General features: G+C 31.6%; 1 protein-coding gene across 1 annotated transcript; it reads left to right on the top strand.

Annotated features, from left to right (window-relative positions):
* Window positions 1–652: 652 nt before the first annotated feature.
* On the top strand, window positions 653–3,811 carry LOC146539980 (uncharacterized). The gene is made up of 6 exons (XM_085207904.1): window positions 653–952; window positions 1,374–1,698; window positions 1,824–2,021; window positions 2,407–2,569; window positions 3,435–3,565; window positions 3,672–3,811. The coding sequence occupies exons 1-6, from the start codon at window positions 705–707 to the stop codon at window positions 3,762–3,764; spliced, it is 1,158 nt and encodes a 385-aa protein (XP_085064030.1). The 5' UTR covers window positions 653–704; the 3' UTR covers window positions 3,765–3,811.
* The last annotated feature ends 19,148 nt before the right edge of the window (window positions 3,812–22,959 follow it).

Here is a 22,959-nt window from a genome sequence, read left to right as displayed (position 1 = left end):
TTCTAAAATCGATCGGTTAATTAACGCAAGATACCGTAATTTAATAAAATGTTTCATAAAATTTAGTCATGAATTTCTCTTTCCTTCTTACACCTATATTTTTATTTTAAATTATATTTTGACAGAAATGGTCCCTAGTCCCTATCTTTAGAACAATACCAATTTTTTTTGACGCAGAAGTTCGTTTTCATGTATTTTCTGTTAATTTCTCCTGGTAATGAAGACTCCGCTATGGAACTTGGAAGATGCTGATGGAGTTGTGTGTTATGTGTGTTTTTTAAGTCAATATTTCTTATAATAATTATATAAATCCTTTAGTCACAACTGGTAAATTCTTGTTTTCTTGTGTAATTCTCCGAGTTATATATTATAGAACTATAAAAAATATGATATATTTACTTACTCGTATAGTATTTAAGATCTGCACCTACAACAAGCCCTTTCTTTGAAACACACGTCCTTTCAATCTGCACGATACATGTAGTTTACAAAACTTATTTTTAATATTAAAATTAGTGAAAAATTCATTACTGGTAGATTATTTATTATTTTCTTGTTAACATCATATAAAATTTTGCTAATTACACTTATTACAATAAAAACTGTAACAAAAAGGTTCTTTTGTGTCAAATCTATAAACTAAAAAATTGTCAATCTATAATGTGATACATTGTATCTTTTCTACCTATGTTACTGTTCACAATATGAATTTCCAATACGAACCAATATCAAATCCATTAAAAGTTTTCTTCGTAAATTCGCTTGCACCGGCATCTCAACTTGTCATAGTTAAAATAATGTCTGGTGTGATATTTGGAAAAAGTCAACCGATTGATTTGAACCTCGTACTTTCTTCGGACAACAGAAAATGTGTAGACGCTTTTAAATTGGAAATAGAGTCATGTGCTTTTTCATGCACTAATTCTATAAAAGTTGTATCTGACTTGCCAAGGTAAGTTATAATAAATAAAATAACTTTTTAGCTTTAATATGCAAGCGATGACGGGGCGGACGAGACGGGACGGACGGGACGGGACGGGACGGACGTATATGTTATTGATGCACAAATCACTGGACTACATTGTAGTGCACCGTGTGCATACGAAGCTTACTTTTACGATGAACTTACCAAGTCGCTAAGAAAGGATTTTTGAAAATGTAATCTGAAAGAGTGGTTCGGAACGTCACTGTTTGTAAAAAATGTACGTCGCAAAATATTTTTTGCTCATAGCACAGGACAAGCTTCCTTTAAATTTATTATTATATATTAGTTAATGTACGTATTTGATATTTGGTATAGAAATAATTCGTAGTAGTTAAGTAATCATATACTACTTATACTACTTATTTGAACCCATATAAATTTATTATAGTGCCGCAGATGGCGACGTATTCTGTTTTATGTCTGATTTCACCAATCCTAACAATTTGAATTTTAATAAAGAAGATATAGAGGATGAACTCAAAGTTTTAAACATTATAATAAAATTGGCAAATAATTTTTACTGGTCTGAAGAAGCAAAATTACATTATGATAAAAAAATTGAAAATTTAACGCACATGCCTATTTTAATGACTGATAGTGTAATAGTAATGGATGTTCTAAAAAATTTGTCTAAAAATATACCAACCACATTTTTATTTTGTCCCTCACCGTTAACAGCAATTGCTAAATCAGTTCTGGGAGATCATTTAAATGTAAGTATATATAAATATTATAACGTTAAAAAAATCCAAATACAAACAAATAAATCATAAAATTATTTTCCTTACTTGGCATTTTGATGAGAAAACACGGAATTTGAAAAGGAATTATCTTTTAGGTTCAATGTAATGTCATTAATGACGTACTTGTCTGGGCTGCAAACGACGAGGTATTTCACGTTGAGGTAGAAAAACCTATAATTATCCATGACTTTCATTGCAACTCGGATATTATCGGAAAAGATCTTCTAAAATCATTGAATTTGGATTCAACTCAATTCAGTGCCGCATGGATGAAAAAGGAATTCATTCAAAAGGTGTTGGAACCGTTTTTATCGTACCGAGCCTAGAATATCTGTATAGATACGAGTATAATGTATAACACGAACGGTCTAAATATTTTTTTCTTGGTAAGAATTAGGGATTTTTATGGACAATTTAAGGCATTTAGGGTAAATTAAAACATTTTTTAAATTATATTAGGTTTTTATAGAGTAGTTAAATAACTGGTTTCATTTAAAGCGGTGCTGACAAAAACATCCTGTACATATATGTAGGTATTATTTATATAAATTATTATTATCCTCAATGATATATATTTTTACTAAATCTAACTTATAAAACTTGGTGCTATTAAGTTTTTAATAATATAGAACATTAAATTATAAATCAACCTTAATATCAATAAATTTATGTAAAAAGGTGGCGTCATCTGCGTCGAAGAATCCTTACGGATGTATTTATAGGGCGGCGGAATTTAGCAAAACTTTGAGAGACATTTGGTTAACGCGTATTCAAGGCAATGTTGGCAAAGTTTGCACAAACATGGGTGTCATTAGTGATGGCTCACTTGGAACTATTAAAGGTACTTAAATGTCAGATTGACGTAAGCATTCGTTCTAATAAAGATTTTTTTAGAGATTTTTCGTTAATTTTTGACAATTATTAATTTAATTTTAAATTTGTAAAATCATTACAATTGTTTTATTTAATTAAATAATTTCGAGATTTTTTCTTCTTACTAGTTTAAAATATAATTAATTTTCGCATTTTGTGGTTTAGGTAGGTATTGTCTAGTGTTCTCTTCTGGTCATTAGTTTAGCCTATGTAAAGATATTACCTGAGGTGGTACACGATGTTGCACTTAACTAAGCCAGACCGGCTGAGCCTGTTATATTAATAGGTATAATTTTGAACTTGTATTTGAATATGCATATGAACCCAAATTATGCCGTTTCACGAATTAAGATTTACGGCCATTATTTTAAGAAAATAAAATAATAGTAGTACAATTCCTTAGCATGACATTTTAACATCATTAAAACTCTAAGTGATTATTACAAGGTAGCGTAATGTAAGAAGATTGCAGAATAAATTCTATTCAAAGAATCTAAAGAACGGAAAAGCTTACTTCACGGTGTTATTTATGATATGTCATTCATAATAACTTTAGTATTTTTACATTTATTTTTCATCTTCACACTATTCGCATATGCCTGCTATATAGCAGGGTAGATAAAACGAAATTAGTGTTAAGGCACTCTATTTCCCACTTTCCCCCGAATTTTTGAGACCATGCGTGTTACTTAATGGATCTCAATACCTTTGTTTTTTTTTGCCTTGCCTTGCGTTATCAATTTGCCTTTATAGTCACACGCTTCTGTTTACATTATATTCTGTATAAATATATATAATTTAACTGTATGTAAATGCATGTTATTTCGTTATAGGCCTTCCATATATTTTGCCAATTGAGTTGAGTAGCAACTCTTGGTCTGTTGACAAGCGTTTCGAGGACCAAACCCACCTCAAGATGGAAATAAAAAGAATGAATAAAGCAGCTAATGAACATCACGTAAAGGTATTAAAATATGTTTTGCCAATTCATAATATCTCGTAAAAATTCAAAATATCCGGAACTTTCAATTTTATCTTATAAAGGTTGCTTGTTGTTTATCACGTTTTAGCTGATATCATACTGCAAAAAGTTCCTGCAAGAGAACGTCATTTATCAAGCTTTCGGGGATGAAGATGACAGCGGTGCTACGAGCAAATATTAAGACAGAAGAGTTATCTTGGGTTATTTAATAACTTAAAATATTCAGGTTTTTCCTTCATGTATTTTAATGTAATAAAAAATAAAAAAATAATAATTTTAATTAATTATATTTTAACTTGTATCTGAAGAGTATGATGATTCGTTATGATCTCTCTCAAAATTGCAAAACCTTCTATTAATTTAATTTCTCACAAAAAAAGGAATTTATTTAATGAGTAACAATTATGATTTTTCGATTCCTTCATTCATTCTCTCACAAAAGGAAATTACTTACTTACTCACTTACCTTCACACTGTATGCCTAGCGAGGTAGTCAGAGAGGAACGGAGCGCCAAAGCTACAATCTACATTTCTCGTCTCGTCGACTGTCAAAAAGGAAATGAATATAAAACATATATAATCATACAATCATATATTATAGTAATAGTACAAAACAAAAATACATATCAGGTACTATTTATTTAAAGCGATAAAACTTTCAATATCTTATTTTTTTTCACGCTGTATCCCACACACAGCAGGGTAGGCAGAGGGAACCTAGTATATAATACACTCCGTTCGCCACTTTCTGCCGAATAAAATTTCTCTGTCTAAATTGACGAGAGAAAGCCTTTAAAATTCTATTGGTATATATTTTGGTAAATCTATCTATATATATAAAATCGAAAGGTCACTCACTCATCACGAAATCTCAAAAACTACAAGTGCTAGGAATCTCAAATTTTGCATATGAGTTACTTATAGGACGCAGGTGCTCGCTAAGACAGGAATTTGCAATATTCGATTTCTAAGGGGTTGTTTTTGGCGTCGAAAGTTTGTATGAAACTTCGTTACTGCAAATGCTAGAAGTCTCAAATTTTGCATAGACGTCACTCGGACGTAGTCATGGAGACAGAAATTAATAATACCATAGTTCACGCGGGTGAAACCGCGAGCGGGCCGCTAGTACTTCATATATACAACAAAGATATTTTACACATAAGTCAAGTAATTCCATTGCATAATACCAGTATTAGAACTGGATTCGACACTTAAACCTCCGCCTCCATTTAATCACTCGAAGCGAGTGTTAGCTTGATCTATTAGCCCGATAGTTGGATTGCTAACGCTGTAAGGGTAAGACAAATAAAAGTACATTTATCCACCGATTAATATTCGACGGACTTTGGGTCTGAACAACTCGACGGCGCTGATTGATGGTCTTTTATTTTATTTCTACCGCGCTCTACTCGTTTTTCATTGTTAAAGTTAATGTATTTTATATATTGCTTTCAATTAGTAAAATAAATATACGTAATTTGGTAAGATTTAATTGGAAAAATTGGCATTTTTACTTTTATTAAGGCAGTCCTAAGTAATGCTTCTCGAAGGTTTCAAAGTTAGTAATATGGAAATTTGTTTGCAGTGAAATGTTGTTTTTTCTAGATACATACTTCCGTATCCTTTATATTACTTTAGATTATTTGTGTATACGATTAAATTGTGAGATCTAAAATCTTATGTTTCGATATAATAAACCAAGTAACTATAAAAAACGATAAGTAATATTATGTGTTTAAACCATTACAAAAATTTAGTAATGTACGAAAACAGCAACTTCTTGTTGCTTGTTAGATATTATGAATATGTATACCTATTTATTATTTAATATGTACGAAAAACAACATCAAAATTTTTAAATAAATAAAAAAAAATCATATTCCAAAGATTAATTACTAATACTAATTAATTCCTATTTTTTTCTTGTTTTTCATAATATAAAATCCCTAATCTCTCTCTCTCTATCTCAATTCAAAAAATTAAATACAGTTGGAATAAAAACTAAGCGTGAAATTGTTTAATAGAGGTATTAATTCAATATACTACGATTCGATTACATCTGAGTGCTAACTTGACCCATTGCCCAGACGGGCGGGCGGCGGCGCGCTAACGCGGTAAGGAAAAACAAATAAAAGCGCATTTACCCACCGATTAATATTCGACAGACCACGGCCTGGACTCCCTGACCACATCGTTTGTTTAACCTCTTCTGTCAATTTGATTTCCGACCTCAGGGTATGTAATTTCCATTACGGGGGCCAAGCGCTTTGTTTGTGGACGTGCGATAAAGCTAGATCTGTTTTATTAATTCGTTTATAAAGTTTATTTATTTATAACTTTCTTTTAGATGACATGTTAAATAAAAACTCTATAAAATTGATGATTATTATATTTTATTATTATTTTTATACTTGTATTTTTTTTGATCGAAACTCGAAAAATAAAATATGTTATATTTTCACTTGTTCGCTTTGGTAACGAGGTAAAGCACAGAGTTGAGGTCTGCTACTCAACACATAACAGCCGAATTCTTGAGATATTGTGTGTTGAGTGGCAGAACTCAACAAAAGTGGGGAACGTAAGTGTCTTAACAGTAGATTCACTCTGCCTACTTTATGCGGAATACACGAAGATTAAAATAAATAAATAAAAGAAATAAGCAATAAAAGCATAATATGAGAGCAGCTGGAATTCTATCGATATCTATAACAAAACGACCTTCGCAAACAGAACGTATTACATATATTATTCATCTTCGGTTTCTACGTTTCCTAACTTTGTGTACGTACACTGTTACCAGAGACGTAGAGATAACATGCCTCAACGATAATTTTCCAACTCCCAGTCTTAGCTTCTGTATCTAAATACTGCTCGAGGCGACTCGCGTATGTCTAGATATCTAATTTTCTTGTTTCGATTTTACGAATAATGCAAGCAAGTTTAAACAACAAACCTTATGAATATCGATACAATTATTGCTTCAAATTTTCCTTTGTACTCTATTCTGAAATTGGTTACTTTAAGGATTTAGTTATATTTTAAATTTGTATTTTTAAGCACAAATGTATATGCGAGGAGAAAATAATTAAGCGTTTCTTACTTATCTACGAGTATATGTAAATATCCATGTAATTAAAAAAAAATAGTTTGCTTTAAATAAATAATTATTTCTTATAAGATTTCTTTTCCAGTCGTTTATAGTCGATCCGAATTAGTAATAGCAAGGTTAGAGTAATAAAGAGAGTACCTACTTTCTCAGCGTTCGTTCAGGGAATTCGAATCAAACTCGTCTCATTAGCTCGTACGGGAAAACTTGGATTAGTTGACCAACTTCTACTAGAAGACCGGTAGACGTCCACGTTGCTCCGATAACTTCGATGTACAATTTAATTACTTTATACTATTAAAAATATTGAACTTGTTATAATTTATAATAAGTAAGTGGAATATTGATTATATCACAGCAATTTGTAAAGTTCAGTTGCGGCGTTGAGTTCTGCCACTCAACACGCAATGCCTCCAGAATTTGGCAGGAAATGGGGAAACTGAGTGTCTTAACACTTTTCCCTCCCTCTGTCTACCCTGCTGTGTGCGGGATACAGCGTGAAGCCGAAAAAAAAAGAAAAAACATCTAAAGTTATCCGGTTAAAGAAATAGAAATACATAAGTTTATGGTCAAGGAATAAAGAGACCAAAGAAGCAAGTCCAAAAATCTAGGCTGCAAAATAATAATTGTTAATAACTAATAATAACTACCGTTTACCCCTCATAAGCTTCAGTCTTAGTGTCACATTAACTCCTGAGATTTTCCAGTTGGGTTGTGTCGCTAGAGACATTTGTTATCTGCCCCAGCTTGCTTGGATTTATTGACTTTTTTTTCTGCCTTAATTTCCAGAGATTCGGTCGAATGGACGAACGCCACCACCGGAACATTAACGTTGCCCCGGGGAAATATCGCTTGTTTCATACTATTTTAAATTATCACTTATATATACATTCTTCTTTGTATCTTAAAGAGTAAAAATGTTATATAAAACAACCAGTATTGAATTGTTCCCTAAAAGTTTTTTTTGTTTTTATTTTCATAATATGAAATGAGTTTTCGGGCTGGAGGGTGTAAAAATTATTTAAAAATTCTATAGCGTCCATAAGAAACTCGTTTTGGGAACGCAACGACTTGCGAACATTCCCATTTCCCTTAATAACATGAGAGAAATTGCTCGATTAGTGCAGAATGGAATAGATCGGAACGTTCCATTGCTAAAGGTAAATCCGGTTCAGCTTCCTCGGGCATTTTTAGTGTTTAGTAGGTATTTACGAAACAGTTTTTAAATATTTAACTTTATCGTAACTTATTTTACTCCATTTTAATTAATGTTTAACCATTTACAATTTGGATGTAAATGCTTAATGTTGTAAATAGAATTTAAAAATTGAGAATAAAAAAAGAGAAGTTTCACAGGAATTGAGTGCACAACAAGCTTTCGAGTTCTTTTTAAAAATTTAAATCCATCAATGGGACCATGCCATTTCTCTTTTCTATAGCCGAATGAAATTCGCAATCATTTTATTGTAGCTAACTATTAACCGATATAGTGAAAAAGACATAATAGGGCTTTGTTTTTTGAACAAATAAATTTCATTACTTAAATAGTTTCTAAGGTGATATTTGATATATTATCATGTTTACCTATAAAGTTGTAAAATATACAAATTGTAATTCATTTTTGGATAAAATTTAATTATCGTCGTTAAGGTTTTAAATCTACGGAATCTCGTAGAGGGCAATCACATGTTTAAATTACATTTCCTCTCAGAAATACGTGCGTTGTTCAGAATTTAATTTGTAGTGATTTCTACAGTTTCTACTCTGAGTTAATGGCAAACAAGTAATAAAACTATATTATATAAGAATCGTGACATTTTAAGATATTTTGGTTTTCTATAAAAAATAATTTTGATTGAATGCTGAAGTTAGACTAGTCATTTGTTTTTTTTTTAAAATATCTAATTTACTATTATATAACAAATTTCCTCATTTTTAAAATATTCTTAAATAAAACAAAATTACATAATAAAAAAATCAACGCACTCGTCAGGGAACATAATGTAAGACACTACCTTCGCCACTTTCTGCCGAACGCTAAAGGCATTGCGTGTTGAGTGGCGGGACTTAACGCCGCCCTTTGCCTCGGTTCCAGAGCGAAGAAATTGAAATATAAATTTAAACAAATATTTAATTTCACTCGACTGGGGATTGAACCCACAACCAATCGATTTTACAGTCACACTTTGTGCTGCATCACGACTGGCCTCAAAATCTATACTAATATAATAAAGCGGAAGAGTTTGTTTGTTTGTTTGTTTGTTTGTTTGTTTGTTTGTTTGTTTGTTTGTTTGTTTGTTTGTTTGTTTGTTTGAACGCTAAGATCTCTGGATCTACTGGTCCGATTTACATTGTTTTTGTTTTGTATGAAAGCTGCATTCTTCAGAAGTGCTATAGGCTATATAGCATTACATTACACATATATACTAATATATTTTAAAGTACTTTCTAATTTGACATGCAATTTATTCTGCCATGTTAATAACAACCGTCGCGTCGCTACGCAACCGTTACCGCGACATTTTGATATTCATCCTTATGAAAATATATATAATAGTCACTTTTAACATTTTATCTAGATTGAAATTATGTATAACATTTTCATAAATAATTAAGGAGATATCACTGATTCGAAATGACTTAGCCTACGGGCGGCATAGTATGAGTATGACCGACGCGAAAATATTCTTATAGTTCAAGCAGGCGTAGCCGCGTCCGGGTCCACTAGTTATAATATAAAATGTCATATGTATATTTATTATACGAATAGGTATATTTTATTTAATCTATGTAACTATATTATCTATGTATCCATTTTCCCGCTTGTCCGGTTGTTCGCCTATCTCTGACATCTCCGATATCTCTGACCTTCAATCCCTTCGTTGACTCAGACTTTTCCAATAGATAATACTTTTAATGAGTATTTTTTATTATTTTATTATATGAATTACCTAAGTATATTATTATGACTAATGTTTGATTGGTGTTTTCATTTTAGAAATATATTTGCAATAAGATAAAGTTAATGGCTTTTTATAGGCTCCAATAAATAATAAAAAAAAGGTTAAACCACAACTAAGTCCAGAGTCATAGTTTTATATTTTTTGCCCATATATGTACAAATAGTAAATTATACAGTAGTTATGTTTAATCTATTTTTAAGCTTAACTTTGATTTTTTAAATTTAATTTTAGAGCCGAATATTTCAAGCGGCTATGTTTCTATGGTCAGCGTTACAATTATTCTTAAAAGTTATGATAGTTTTACAATTCCATTTACGTCTGCCTTTATTAATTTTAACCAGCCTATATAAAAAAAATTGCTGCATCTGAAGTGGGACGTAATATAAATTACAACTCCCGGCGGGTAATTCAATAGAAGAGTTAACGGTATAAAAGCAGCTCTGTCAATCATCCCTGGTGATATCATTATTTTATAACATGGGGGATCCCACCAGGGTTCAGAATCAAAACAGATAGATGAAAATTACATAAAAAAATTGTATAGTTAGTAATATAATAAAAAATGTTATAGGTTAATAAAAAAAATATAAATTATTATGCTATTGACTTATGCAAAATACACAATAAGTTTAAAAATATTTTTTTTTTGGGTAATTTTTAGGCTTTAAAGTAACTAGCTTTTGTTCAGCAGTACCTATATGGTGCAAGCTAAATGGGATTACATGTTAATACGTGCTTTCGAGTCCACAAGCAAAATGTTTTATGTGTATACTAGCGGACCCGGACGCGGCTACGCCTGCTTTAAATATAATTTCTATAGAAATATAATTTCAATCTGGATGAAATGCTAAAAGTGACTATTATATTTATTTTCATAAGGATGAATATCAAAATGACGCGGTAACGAACGCGGTCGCGTAGCGACGACGGTTGTTATTAACATGGCAGAATAAATTGCATGTCAAATTAGAAAATATTTTAATTTATTAGTATATATATGTAATGTAATATTATATAGCCTATAGCACTTCTGAAGAATGCAGCTTTCATACAAAACAAAAACAAAGTAAATCGAACCAGTAGATCCAGAGATCTGAGCCTTGAAACAAACAAACAAACTGTTCCGCTTTATTATATTAGTATAGATTTTATTTATATTTTTTTTATCAACTTCAAACTGTATCCCGCACACAGCAGGGTAGGCAGAGGGAACCTAGTGTTAAGACACTCCGTTCCCCACTTTATGCTGAATTCTGGAGGCAATGCGTGTTGAGCGGCAGAGCTCAACGCCGCGCTTTGCCTTGACACCAGAGCGAAGAAATGGAAATATACACGTAAATAAATATTTTACTTCCTCGAGTGGGGATCGAACCCACAACCGTCGCGTTACAGTCTCACCTTGTGCCGCTGCGCCACTACGGTCTCCCAAAATATTATACTCATTCATTATAATATGTTCACAAACGAAAGACTAGAATAGTTTCGAGCTCAAATAAAAGTTTGGTATGAATCCAATCACAGTCTTAGCCGGGGTAATTCTGGAAAAAGTAGGATATCTTGCCAGATTAAAAACATTCAATTTAAATATCCCGGACCTTTGTCCAGTGAGTTCCCGTAGGCATCCGGGCATGAAATTTCATTTAATCGCTGGAAAGAAGTGCGTCTCGGCTAATGCAGATTGCGGAGCTCACCCCCGGGGCCCGGTTAATTTATAGCTCAACAAAATTTTATTCTTTCTTTAAATGTTCATTTATCCATTTTTTCTTATAGTTAATGGAGTGGATTTAATGGAGTGAATTAGATATTTAATTTTGGTAATTACAGCGTGACTTTCATCACATTTCATATTTGTGGGTATTTCATTTTTAATTGGTGCAAATGACCTTGAATTTTTTTTGACAGGTAATTAGTTAAGAAAATCTTCGACATCATTAAGTTGGATCTCATTTTGAGGTCGCATCGAGAGTAATCATGACCCAGTTTTATTCGCGGTCGGTGCACATATTCTATTAAAAAATATTTTGTTATATTTTATTAAAATATGCACGTTTTAAAATTTGCATTTTATATATATTTTTTAATAAATTTCATTTAAGATTTTATTTTATTTTGAAATTAATAATTATTTTTCTTTTTCATATATAAATTTAAATTAATTAATCTTAATCTGTTTATATTAATAAATATCTCTATATATAGCTTTCAACGATCAAAGATCTTGATTTTTGACGTATTTTTTCAAAGTTTGTAGGCTTGATACCATGATTGCAAAATATATATGAAATTAATGAGTCCAGCAGCAAAAGATGGCTGTTGATGATGATGATGATGATAGGACAGAAAAGATATTAAAAATGTGCTAGTATGTAATAGTGAATGCAGTTTATATTAATTTATTAAGCTGTTTTCACTTTTTGCCTATTTTTAGAGATTGCGAATCTTTGAGCTATGTCTTACCCAAGCGTAGTATAGAGACTAGACTAATTGAAATACAAACACGTACAAAATCAGTTATTTTGTTATTTTTGATTTTAGCTTCACGCTGTATCCCGTACACGGCAGAGTAGACAGAGGGAACCTAGCGTTAAGACACTCCGTTCCACAGTTTCCGTCAAATTCTAAAGGCAATGCGTAAGGAGTGGAGGAACTCAACGCCGCGCTTTGCTTCAACACCAGTGCGAAGAAATGAAAATATAAATGTAAATAAATATTTCACTTCCTCTAGTGGGCATCGAACCCTCAACCAGTAACACTTTGTGCCCCTGCTCCACGACTGGCCTCATTTTATTTTGGCCTTATTTGTTTATTATTTCTGTCAATGTGCTGATATTTTTAATACTATTACACAAATATAGATAAAAAAACATTAGTCTAAATTATATAATATATCGTGATAAATAAATGAAATATCGTTATTCCATTTCCATAAAATATTCTCATAAAAGAAACAATTTTTATAAAGGCTTTATACCAACCAATAGTATTAATATCTACTTTAAATATTAATCTCTTCAACGTCAAACGTATGTAGGGGAATTGTGCTTAAGATGGCATACTATGATAAGATGACACATTACCAATATTGATGAAACTATTAGCGCTAAGTGCGATCTTGTGACGTTTTAGAGAGTGTCTGTAGATGCAGCTAGTGCTTAGATTCAGTATGGCGGAAAGTGAATGTAGATGGGCAAGTAATTCATGTTTTCGTTATTTTCAATTGCAACAAATTTTTCTTTCGCTTTTGCTTGATGGTGAAAAGACATGTAAGATAAAGATTTTCTATTTGAACTAATTATAAATGTAAAATAGGATTATTATATGACACAACTAACGCTAAAAGCGCATCCTAACCTATAACCTTTTGTCACAGCGGTTAAAATTAAATTCATATATCTATTGGGTAAGATGACATACAAAACGTGAGTATAAGATGGCATACAATCTTACCCTTATAAATAGAATCGATGTATTTTTTTGTTTTACCTACAAAATGCCTGGCAATTACAAACGAATATATATTGGTCACAAGAAGACATGGATAAGGCTGCTAGAGCAAGGGCATTCAATAGCCGCAAGTGACGAAGCCTATTTCCTTTTTGGAAAAGGAAGTGACTGATAACGGAATCCAACCTCATAAAATTTGCAACATGTATGAATCTGGCCTTAATACTGTTTAAAAGCCCCCCAGCGAAGAAGAAACTATTTATTTGTGAACTATGCTCGACAAATAATGATGGCGTTTTTATGCCACATACTAAGTATGTCATTTTACCCTGTAGATATGTCGTCTTATACTGGTCGACCTAAGTGCGATTTTTGTTTATTTTTATGATGTTTGAAAGATGATTGTTCTGAAAGTAAAATAATTTCGTAGATTATGAAATATATAATAGTATACGCAATATGCTGTTCTCAGATGACTTTATTTATTTGAAATATTTCTCTTCAAACAAAAAGTATGTCATCTTAAGCACAATTCCCCTACGTACTTTGGACTTGCCTATTGGATTTATTACACCTTTTTTGCTTTTCATTTCCATTCACTCACTTCAGACGGTTTCATAAACGAACACAGTAATGTGGCAAGTTCAAATAGTAGTTATATAATTCTGCAAAGTTAAAAGAGAAAACTTTTGTAGCATTTAAAGTTTATTATACATATTGAATATTTTAATAAATTACGATTATAGTTGACTAATAGACTAATAAATATATTAGTCTGGTGTATTATGCATTGCGTCCAAAAATGAGGCAGAAAGTGGAGTACGGAGTGTCTTAACACTAAGTTCTCTCTACTTACCCTGTTGGGTGCGTACAGCGGGATTTTAATTTGATTTTATAAATAAAATAAATCTCAAAATATTTTCACTCAAATATTGGTATATCAATAATTTAATAAAGATTATATCACATTTGTCTCACAAGGTGACTTACAGTGAAAGAATTGTAATACAAAGATTTTGTTTAAGAAAGCTGCGGTAGAGCACAATGATCACTTTTTAAGTTAACACAATTACCTCATTCGGGATGTGAACCCTATTACAAATCTTCGTTTACTTACCTTATAAACTCGTCCGATTTTCTAATTATATACAAATAACAACTTTTGCCTAAGTCCGTGTCATTGAAAGTTAGGGATAAATGTTTTACTATAAACTCCAGTTTATATTACTTTTCTATTTTTAAATTTTGAAATGCAATAACTATAATTTAATTAATTAATAGTAATATATTCATAACAGTAACGCGAAGTTCGATCTCTCAGTATGTTTTCGACAGATATGTATGACACACATTGGTTGCATTTACGACGTCCCGAACACATTACAAAAGCCATTCCGTTATCTAATGTTCTCCTTAAATTTATTTAACTTTTCCACGCCCTCACATCTTAGAAATCTAACGATAAAGCTGTCAACAAGAAAAGGTCACCAAATCAAATGGGAATCGGTTCGTATTTATTTTATCGTCTAAACAAGCAATCTGGTTCTTTGATATGTATAGTATATAATATGTATGTCGATAAATATTAGCTATTACTCTTTGACATCATTGCGTAGATAGATTTGCGTATAAATGTAATATAAATTTAATTTTTAAAATTTAAATATTATAGTTACAGAAATTTGTGTTAGTGGATGTACACACACTTGCACTTGCAAATTAGGACAATCGTGCTTAAAGAAATATTCCAATAAGTGCTATAATTACTCAGTCAACTCTTATATCTTATCTTATTATGGATGACGGGTGACGGCGGACCTGAGAAGGATAAATATATAGAAAACTCGCATACTAAAAATCTTTCTTTTTTTTTAATATTTTTAATTCCACCTATAACGTGACGTTGACAAAGTTATATGTGCTCAATTGACATATTCATAACACTATAAATATTGTAACAAAAATAACACTTCCAATATATTTCTGTTTCAAATATAGATATAGCAAATAATGAATGATTTCTATAAAATATACATATAAGAGTGTAAAATGTGAATCTTGTGCCCTCATTAATTTCATATATATTTTGCAATCATGGTATCAAGCCTACAAACTTTGAAAAAATATAACAAAATATTTTATTAAAATATGCACGTTTTTAAATTTGCATTTTATATATATTTTTTAATAAATTTTAATAAATTTCATTTAAGATTTTATTTTATTTTGAAATTAATAATTATTTTTCTTTTTCATATATAAATTTAAATTAATTAATCTTAATCTGTTTATATTAATAAATATCTCTATATATAGCTTTCAACGATCAAAGATCTTGATTTTTGACGTATTTTTTCAAAGTTTGTAGGCTTGATACCATGATTGCAAAATATATATGAAATTAATGAGGGCACAAGATTCACATTTTACACTCTTATATGTATATTTTATAGAAATCATTCATTATTTGCTATATCTATATTTGAAACAGAAATATATTGGAAGTGTTATTTTTGTTACAATATTTATAGTGTTATGAATATGTCAATTGAGCACATATAACTTTGTCAACGTCACGTTATAGGTGGAATTAAAAATATTAAAAAAAAAGAAAGATTTTTAGTATGCGAGTTTTCTATATATTTATCCTTCTCAGGTCCGCCGTCACCCGTCATCCATAATAAGATAAGATATAAGAGTTGACTGAGTAATTATAGCACTTATTGGAATATTTCTTTAAGCACGATTGTCCTAATTTGCAAGTGCAAGTGTGTGTACATCCACTAACACAAATTTCTGTAACTATAATATTTAAATTTTAAAAATTAAATTTATATTACATTTATACGCAAATCTATCTACGCAATGATGTCAAAGAGTAATAGCTAATATTTATCGACATACATATTATATACTATACATATCAAAGAACCAGATTGCTTGTTTAGACGATAAAATAAATACGAACCGATTCCCATTTGATTTGGTGACCTTTTCTTGTTGACAGCTTTATCGTTAGATTTCTAAGATGTGAGGGCGTGGAAAAGTTAAATAAATTTAAGGAGAACATTAGATAACGGAATGGCTTTTGTAATGTGTTCGGGACGTCGTAAATGCAACCAATGTGTGTCATACATATCTGTCGAAAACATACTGAGAGATCGAACTTCGCGTTACTGTTATGAATATATTACTATTAATTAATTAAATTATAGTTATTGCATTTCAAAATTTAAAAATAGAAAAGTAATATAAACTGGAGTTTATAGTAAAACATTTATCCCTAACTTTCAATGACACGGACTTAGGCAAAAGTTGTTATTTGTATATAATTAGAAAATCGGACGAGTTTATAAGGTAAGTAAACGAAGATTTGTAATAGGGTTCACATCCCGAATGAGGTAACTGTGTTAACTTAAAAAGTGATCATTGTGCTCTACCGCAGCTTTCTTAAACAAAATCTTTGTATTACAATTCTTTCACTGTAAGTCACCTTGTGAGACAAATGTGATATAATCTTTATTAAATTATTGATATACCAATATTTGAGTGAAAATATTTTGAGATTTATTTTATTTATAAAATCAAATTAAAATCCCGCTGTACGCACCCAACAGGGTAAGTACAGAGAACTTAGTGTTAAGACACTCCGTACTCCACTTTCTGCCTCATTTTTGGACGCAATGCATAATACACCAGACTAATATATTTATTAGTCTATTAGTCAACTATAATCGTAATTTATTAAAATATTCAATATGTATAATAAACTTTAAATGCTACAAAAGTTTTCTCTTTTAACTTTGCAGAATTATATAACTACTATTTGAACTTGCCACATTACTGTGTTCGTTTATGAAACCGTCTGAAGTGAGTGAATGGAAATGAAAAGCAAAAAAGGTGTAATAAATCCAATAGGCAAGTCCAAAGTACGTACATACGTTTGACGTTGAAGAGATTAATATTTAAAGTAGATATTAATACTATTGGTTGGTATAAAGCCTTTATAAAAATTGTTTCTTTTATGAGAATATTTTATGGAAATGGAATAACGATATTTCATTTATTTATCACGATATATTATATAATTTAGACTAATGTTTTTTTATCTATATTTGTGTAATAGTATTAAAAATATCAGCACATTGACAGAAATAATAAACAAATAAGGCCAAAATAAAATGAGGCCAGTCGTGGAGCAGGGGCACAAAGTGTTACTGGTTGAGGGTTCGATGCCCACTAGAGGAAGTGAAATATTTATTTACATTTATATTTTCATTTCTTCGCACTGGTGTTGAAGCAAAGCGCGGCGTTGAGTTCCTCCACTCCTTACGCATTGCCTTTAGAATTTGACGGAAACTGTGGAACGGAGTGTCTTAACGCTAGGTTCCCTCTGTCTACTCTGCCGTGTACGGGATACAGCGTGAAGCTAAAATCAAAAATAACAAAATAACTGATTTTGTACGTGTTTGTATTTCAATTAGTCTAGTCTCTATACTACGCTTGGGTAAGACATAGCTCAAAGATTCGCAATCTCTAAAAATAGGCAAAAAGTGAAAACAGCTTAATAAATTAATATAAACTGCATTCACTATTACATACTAGCACATTTTTAATATCTTTTCTGTCCTATCATCATCATCATCATCAACAGCCATCTTTTGCTGCTGGACATAGGCTTTCCCCAATTCTCGCCACCACACTCGATCCTCAGCTCTTCGGACCCATTCTGTCCTATGGTGTAACGTAATAGCCTAACCTAACCTAACAAGAAAAAAATAGAGAAAAAACATGACAACCGCCGATTCGACAGTAACATCATAAATCTCAACAATAAACTGAAGTAACAGCATATGTTAGACCGTAGTTAATTTCAAACGATGTCACAAGTGCCGAACACAATATGGCATCATTGAATAACCACGGTGCTTGAGCGGCGCATTGACGTTGACGAAGATTGCCTATAAATAATGTCGACTAACGACTGACGCTGAACGCGATACGTTAGAAGCAAATCTATTGTTGGTTCATCAGCTCGAGCTCGTGCTGCGGGTCCTTGTTAGTTGCTATTATCGATATGTGTTTTCTATGTAAGCTGTAATTTTTTTTTCAAAATAAGAAAATTAGATTGTTTAAACTAAGGCATTTCATATATTATGTAAAACCTAATACATATATAAGCGCGTCTATCTCTACCTCAAAGGCCGGCAGCTCCTCTGGTACTGCATGGAGTCGTGGGCGGCGGTGATCACCATCAGGTGACCCGAAGGCTCGTTTGCCTTGTCCTTTTTCCATAAAAAAAAGTACTGAATGAGTTATCTTTTTTATGAAAAGGTACATGTAATACTAAATTCCCTTTTTGAACTATAAATATGCAAAAAAGATATGAAAATAATACCTACATAAAATAACAGAATTGAAAACTAACACGTCAATACCAAATTGACTTTTTCAGTTATAAATATTCAGAAAAAAAAATTAAATTAAAAAATATAGTAAAATTATGCGTGTACCGTACATGTAAGGTGTTAAAATATTTCCAAAACCAAGAGAATAATTCACTGGAACATACATGATGAAAACAGTGAATTGGTGATGCGCCTGTCGGCAAGCGTATAAATGTATCTGATTTATCTGTGCCGCGTGTCCAACTCTGTTTTATAGCTCTATCGTTGTTTTCCACAGACCATCGCGCTCATCAGTGCGTGATGCAGTCGGGGCGGACTGTATGTGTTCTATAATCATTGTTAATTAATTCAAACGTTTACCGCTATGCTGTAGCAATGCATTAGTAGAAGTGAAATTATTTTATGATTAACTAATTCTTAATATAATATTACAAAATGGGCTAACACGCTGTATCCCGCACACAGCTGTGTAGGTAAAGAAATCTAGTGCTAAAAGACTCCATATCTAGAAAATTAGGAGAAAGGTAATTATACTAGAGGAACTTTTTACTCACATTATACGGACGAAGAAATAAATTGAAATTTGAATAGTTTAATTATTGTAATATTAAATATTTGCTTAGATATTTTAGATTTTGTAGATATTTTAAATAATATCGATATCCATGGTTCAATGTTAACAATTATAATAAAAAATCGAAAACTCTAATTTGTAAGTGTCGAAAGCACCTTATAATATATCGGAAAGTCTTCCTGGCTAGGATATTTTATGCGCATACCAAAAGGCATAAATTACGTGCACATTATACAGTTAAAACGACCAGGCGAATGAGAACGGTGGACCTCAATGGAGCTTCCGTTCTCATATTGAATTACTTAGGTTGGCACACGAGAGGGAGGGAGTTCGAACTAAATTGGGGGGGGAAGGTGAGGTAGCAATTCGTCTCGTCAGTCTAAGGCCAGCTTATCGAGCACTCCACACTCGCTACATTTGGCACATGCTAACTGAAACTGATTTACGTTATAGGTTATAGTTTATTCAGAAATGGACATTGCTTTATAAGATTAGTGGCATCGCATGAATAAACATGATAAATAGAGGTCAGTCGTGGCGCAAGAGCGACTGTTGAATGTAAACGCAACTGGTTCTAGGTTCGATGCCCACTCAAGGAAATGAAATATGTATTTAAATGTATATTTTCATTTATTCGCTCTGGAGTCAAGGCAAAGTGCGGCATTGTGCTCCGTCACTAAACACGTAATGCCTCTAGAACTCAGCGGGAAATGGGGAACAGAGTGTCTTAACACTACGTTCCCTCTGCCTAACCAGCTGTGCTAGATGGCCGTGAAGATGTATACATGAATAAACACACAGCGTTGTGATTGTCAATCTTGTATGAATTTCATTTTGGTGTGATAGTGTTTATGTTAGTGTTACAATTTGGGATCTCGTTAACTGAATTAATTTTAGAAGTTAGTTCATAATTTAAACAGTTCGAATGGAAGTTCCGGCTGTGATTCTAAATTATTGTATTATCATCCAACTTATATCAACAGTTTTAAGAATCTTATTAAATTAATTTAAGCTTGTTCAGTTTAGTAGGAGTTATTTGAATAGTAAGGAATGTGAATATGATTTACATAGAATCTTATTGAATCTGATTAGGGTTTTTATAGATAACCTTTTTTGTTAAGTATTTTAGATGCGTGGAACTGTTGCTTGTAATATACGGAATATGTATAAGTGAACCTAAAAAAGTCATAAATCATTAGTAGTATCAGAAAAATAAATTAGCGGATATATAAACGTTTGTAAATGCGTTTTTTTTTAAATACTAATGCAATCGATTAACGAGATTCTATAATATAAGCACAATAAGTAGATAATAGACGTGATATGAGAAATGCCTTTGCACTTGTTCAAAATGTCATTTGTTTAAAACGATGTACAAAATAACAAGATAAATCCCGATAAATTTATCGGAAATTATTAACAGAAACAAAGGATTAATAATAGTTTGTTCGGTAAAACGGAGCGTATCAAAGGAAACGACGGTAAAATGGCAGTCTCGACTTAATCTCTCCACTTAGAGGAGTACAGATTGTACTGACATCTTATTGATGCCTTCGTAATAGAGTCCAAGTTTAAAAGGGGGCTCTGGCTATGAGAAACAACGTATTTGAAATATTTAATACTATATTTAATAACTGTACTACAATAGTACATATTGCAAAAATACAATTTTAAAATACATTTTTTTTGTACATTTCTTATGACATTACTTTATCTATATCTATATATATATATATATATATATAAAATCGAAAGGTCACTCACTCATCACGAAATCTCAGAAACTACATGTGCTAGAAATCAAATGCATAGGAGTTATTTATAGGTCGTAGGTGCTAAGACGGGAATTTGCAATATTCGACTTCTAAGGGGTTGTTTTTGGGGTCGAAAGTTTCTATGAAACTTCGTTACTACAAATGCTAGGAGTCTCAAATTTTACATAGACGTCACTTGGACGTAGTCATGGAGACAGTAATTAATGATAACATAGTTCACGCGGGTGAAACCGCGAGCGGTGCCGCTAGTTTTCTAATAAAGGCGTTGTTCCATAGAACAGTTACATGTTATTTTTCTTAACTTCAAGCATATATAAGATTTTTAGATAACTATGTAAACAGTTGTCGGTCTTTATTTTTGGTTTACAGGGAAAAAAAATTATAACTGCGTTCCTAGGTTCGAGTCATTGCCCCATAAAAATAAAGAAATATGTACATACATTTTTTTCATATATTATAAAGAAGAAAATTTTTGTTTGTTTTAATAAAGGACTTTGTATCAATGACTCATATCTCCCCAATATTCATCGTTCAATACAAAGCTTACCTTAGATTTTCAATAATTGGCTTGTCGTATTCTAAAAGAAGAATGAATAGAAAATATGTAAAACTTAAATAAATGAATTTCATGTTTGTTTTAATAATTTCGATCTCGTTATATTCACTATACATTCTAAGCAGTCGAATAATAATTTTGCTATAGAATAACATTGAATTTAAGAATAAAATCCTATATCAAAAAAATATTAAAATACTATTTTAATAAGAGATATACTAGCGATTGTATAAATGGGGGGTGATTTGACTGTTCACGGCTGTAGGCTGTAGGTATTATCGCGTTCCCGTGGGGAGTTTCATTAACTGGTGATATTACGTTACAATGTGCCCGGGAAGACGCTTCTGTTGCGCTGTTTTGACCTAATTAATATATCACCGAGGGATAAGACGTCTACGGCACTAATTTTGATTAATTGCTGGAGCTAGAGTTTTATCAGGTTACCTTAAGGGGCGCTATTACCATATATTAAAATTTGACCCTTTTGTGCAGTATTATTTTACCAGGATATATTTTAAAATTGTAAATTATTGGATTAGATCTAAATTTATGAATTATTTTTTGCATGATCTTACTTACTTAATATTATGCTATAAAATATTAAATTAAATTATTTGTAAAAAGCCTTCGTGACGCAGCGGCACAAGGGTGTGACTGTAACGCAACGGTTGTGGGTTCGATCCCCACTCGAGGAAGTGAAATATATATTTACGTTTATATTTCCATTTCTTCGCTCTGGTGTCGAGGCAAAGCGCGGCGTTGAGCTCTGCTACTCAACAAGCAATGCCTCCAAAAGAATTCGGTAGAAAGTGAAGCTGATTTTTTGTACTAAAAAGCTCAAAACCAAAGCTAACTTATGCTAAATAAATGTTCAACTTAAACAAATAGTGTCTCAACCACCTGGGTCCTGCGTTAATTCGACCGTATAACGGCCCGCAGGTAATACAGCATCATTCTCCACCCTGCCGTGTAACGTATAAGTGTGTAAGTAATCCTATAATTACCTCAGTTGGGGCACCGTTTTCATTGGTCGTAAACCCCAATGGCTCTGCAGCATCAGACCGTCCCGCTGCACTATAAAGTGTCGGCTAATAGGGATTACTACACTTAACGTGAGATTTACTTTAATGTTTTTTTGGATTGTTAAAATTTTATTTCATTTCATTTCACTTATTATGTATTTAATTGTTTGGTAATTGAATTTCTGTTATTTATTTTGTATTGGTTTTTGTTTAGTTTTTTAAATGTTGTTTTATTTTTTTATTGGTTGATAATTTGGATGTAATATTTGTTTATATTGTAGTTAGAAATAAGCTTCTTTGCTATTTAAATATCTAATGGGGTATCGTAAAAAAAATCGTTCTGATAGTTATAATTCTGCATAGCAATTTGTTTGACACATTCATACATTATTAATATTATTACTTGACTACGCTTAAGCTAAACTTTTATAAACTCTCTGTACTTATATACTGAACTCTATGAAAAAAGAGTGCTCGGGATCAACACCAAACTGTTAATATTATCTTATCGCATTGTTTCGGAAGAAT

Source organism: Heliconius melpomene, chromosome 3, assembly GCF_056956725.1.
Source record: "Heliconius melpomene rosina isolate 202511_hmr_F chromosome 3, ASM5695672v1, whole genome shotgun sequence".
In the NCBI taxonomy this organism is placed as follows: Eukaryota; Metazoa; Arthropoda; class Insecta; order Lepidoptera; family Nymphalidae; genus Heliconius; species Heliconius melpomene.
The sequence above is the reverse complement of the archived record's forward strand: the minus strand, read 5'-3'. Positions and strand labels throughout refer to the sequence as shown.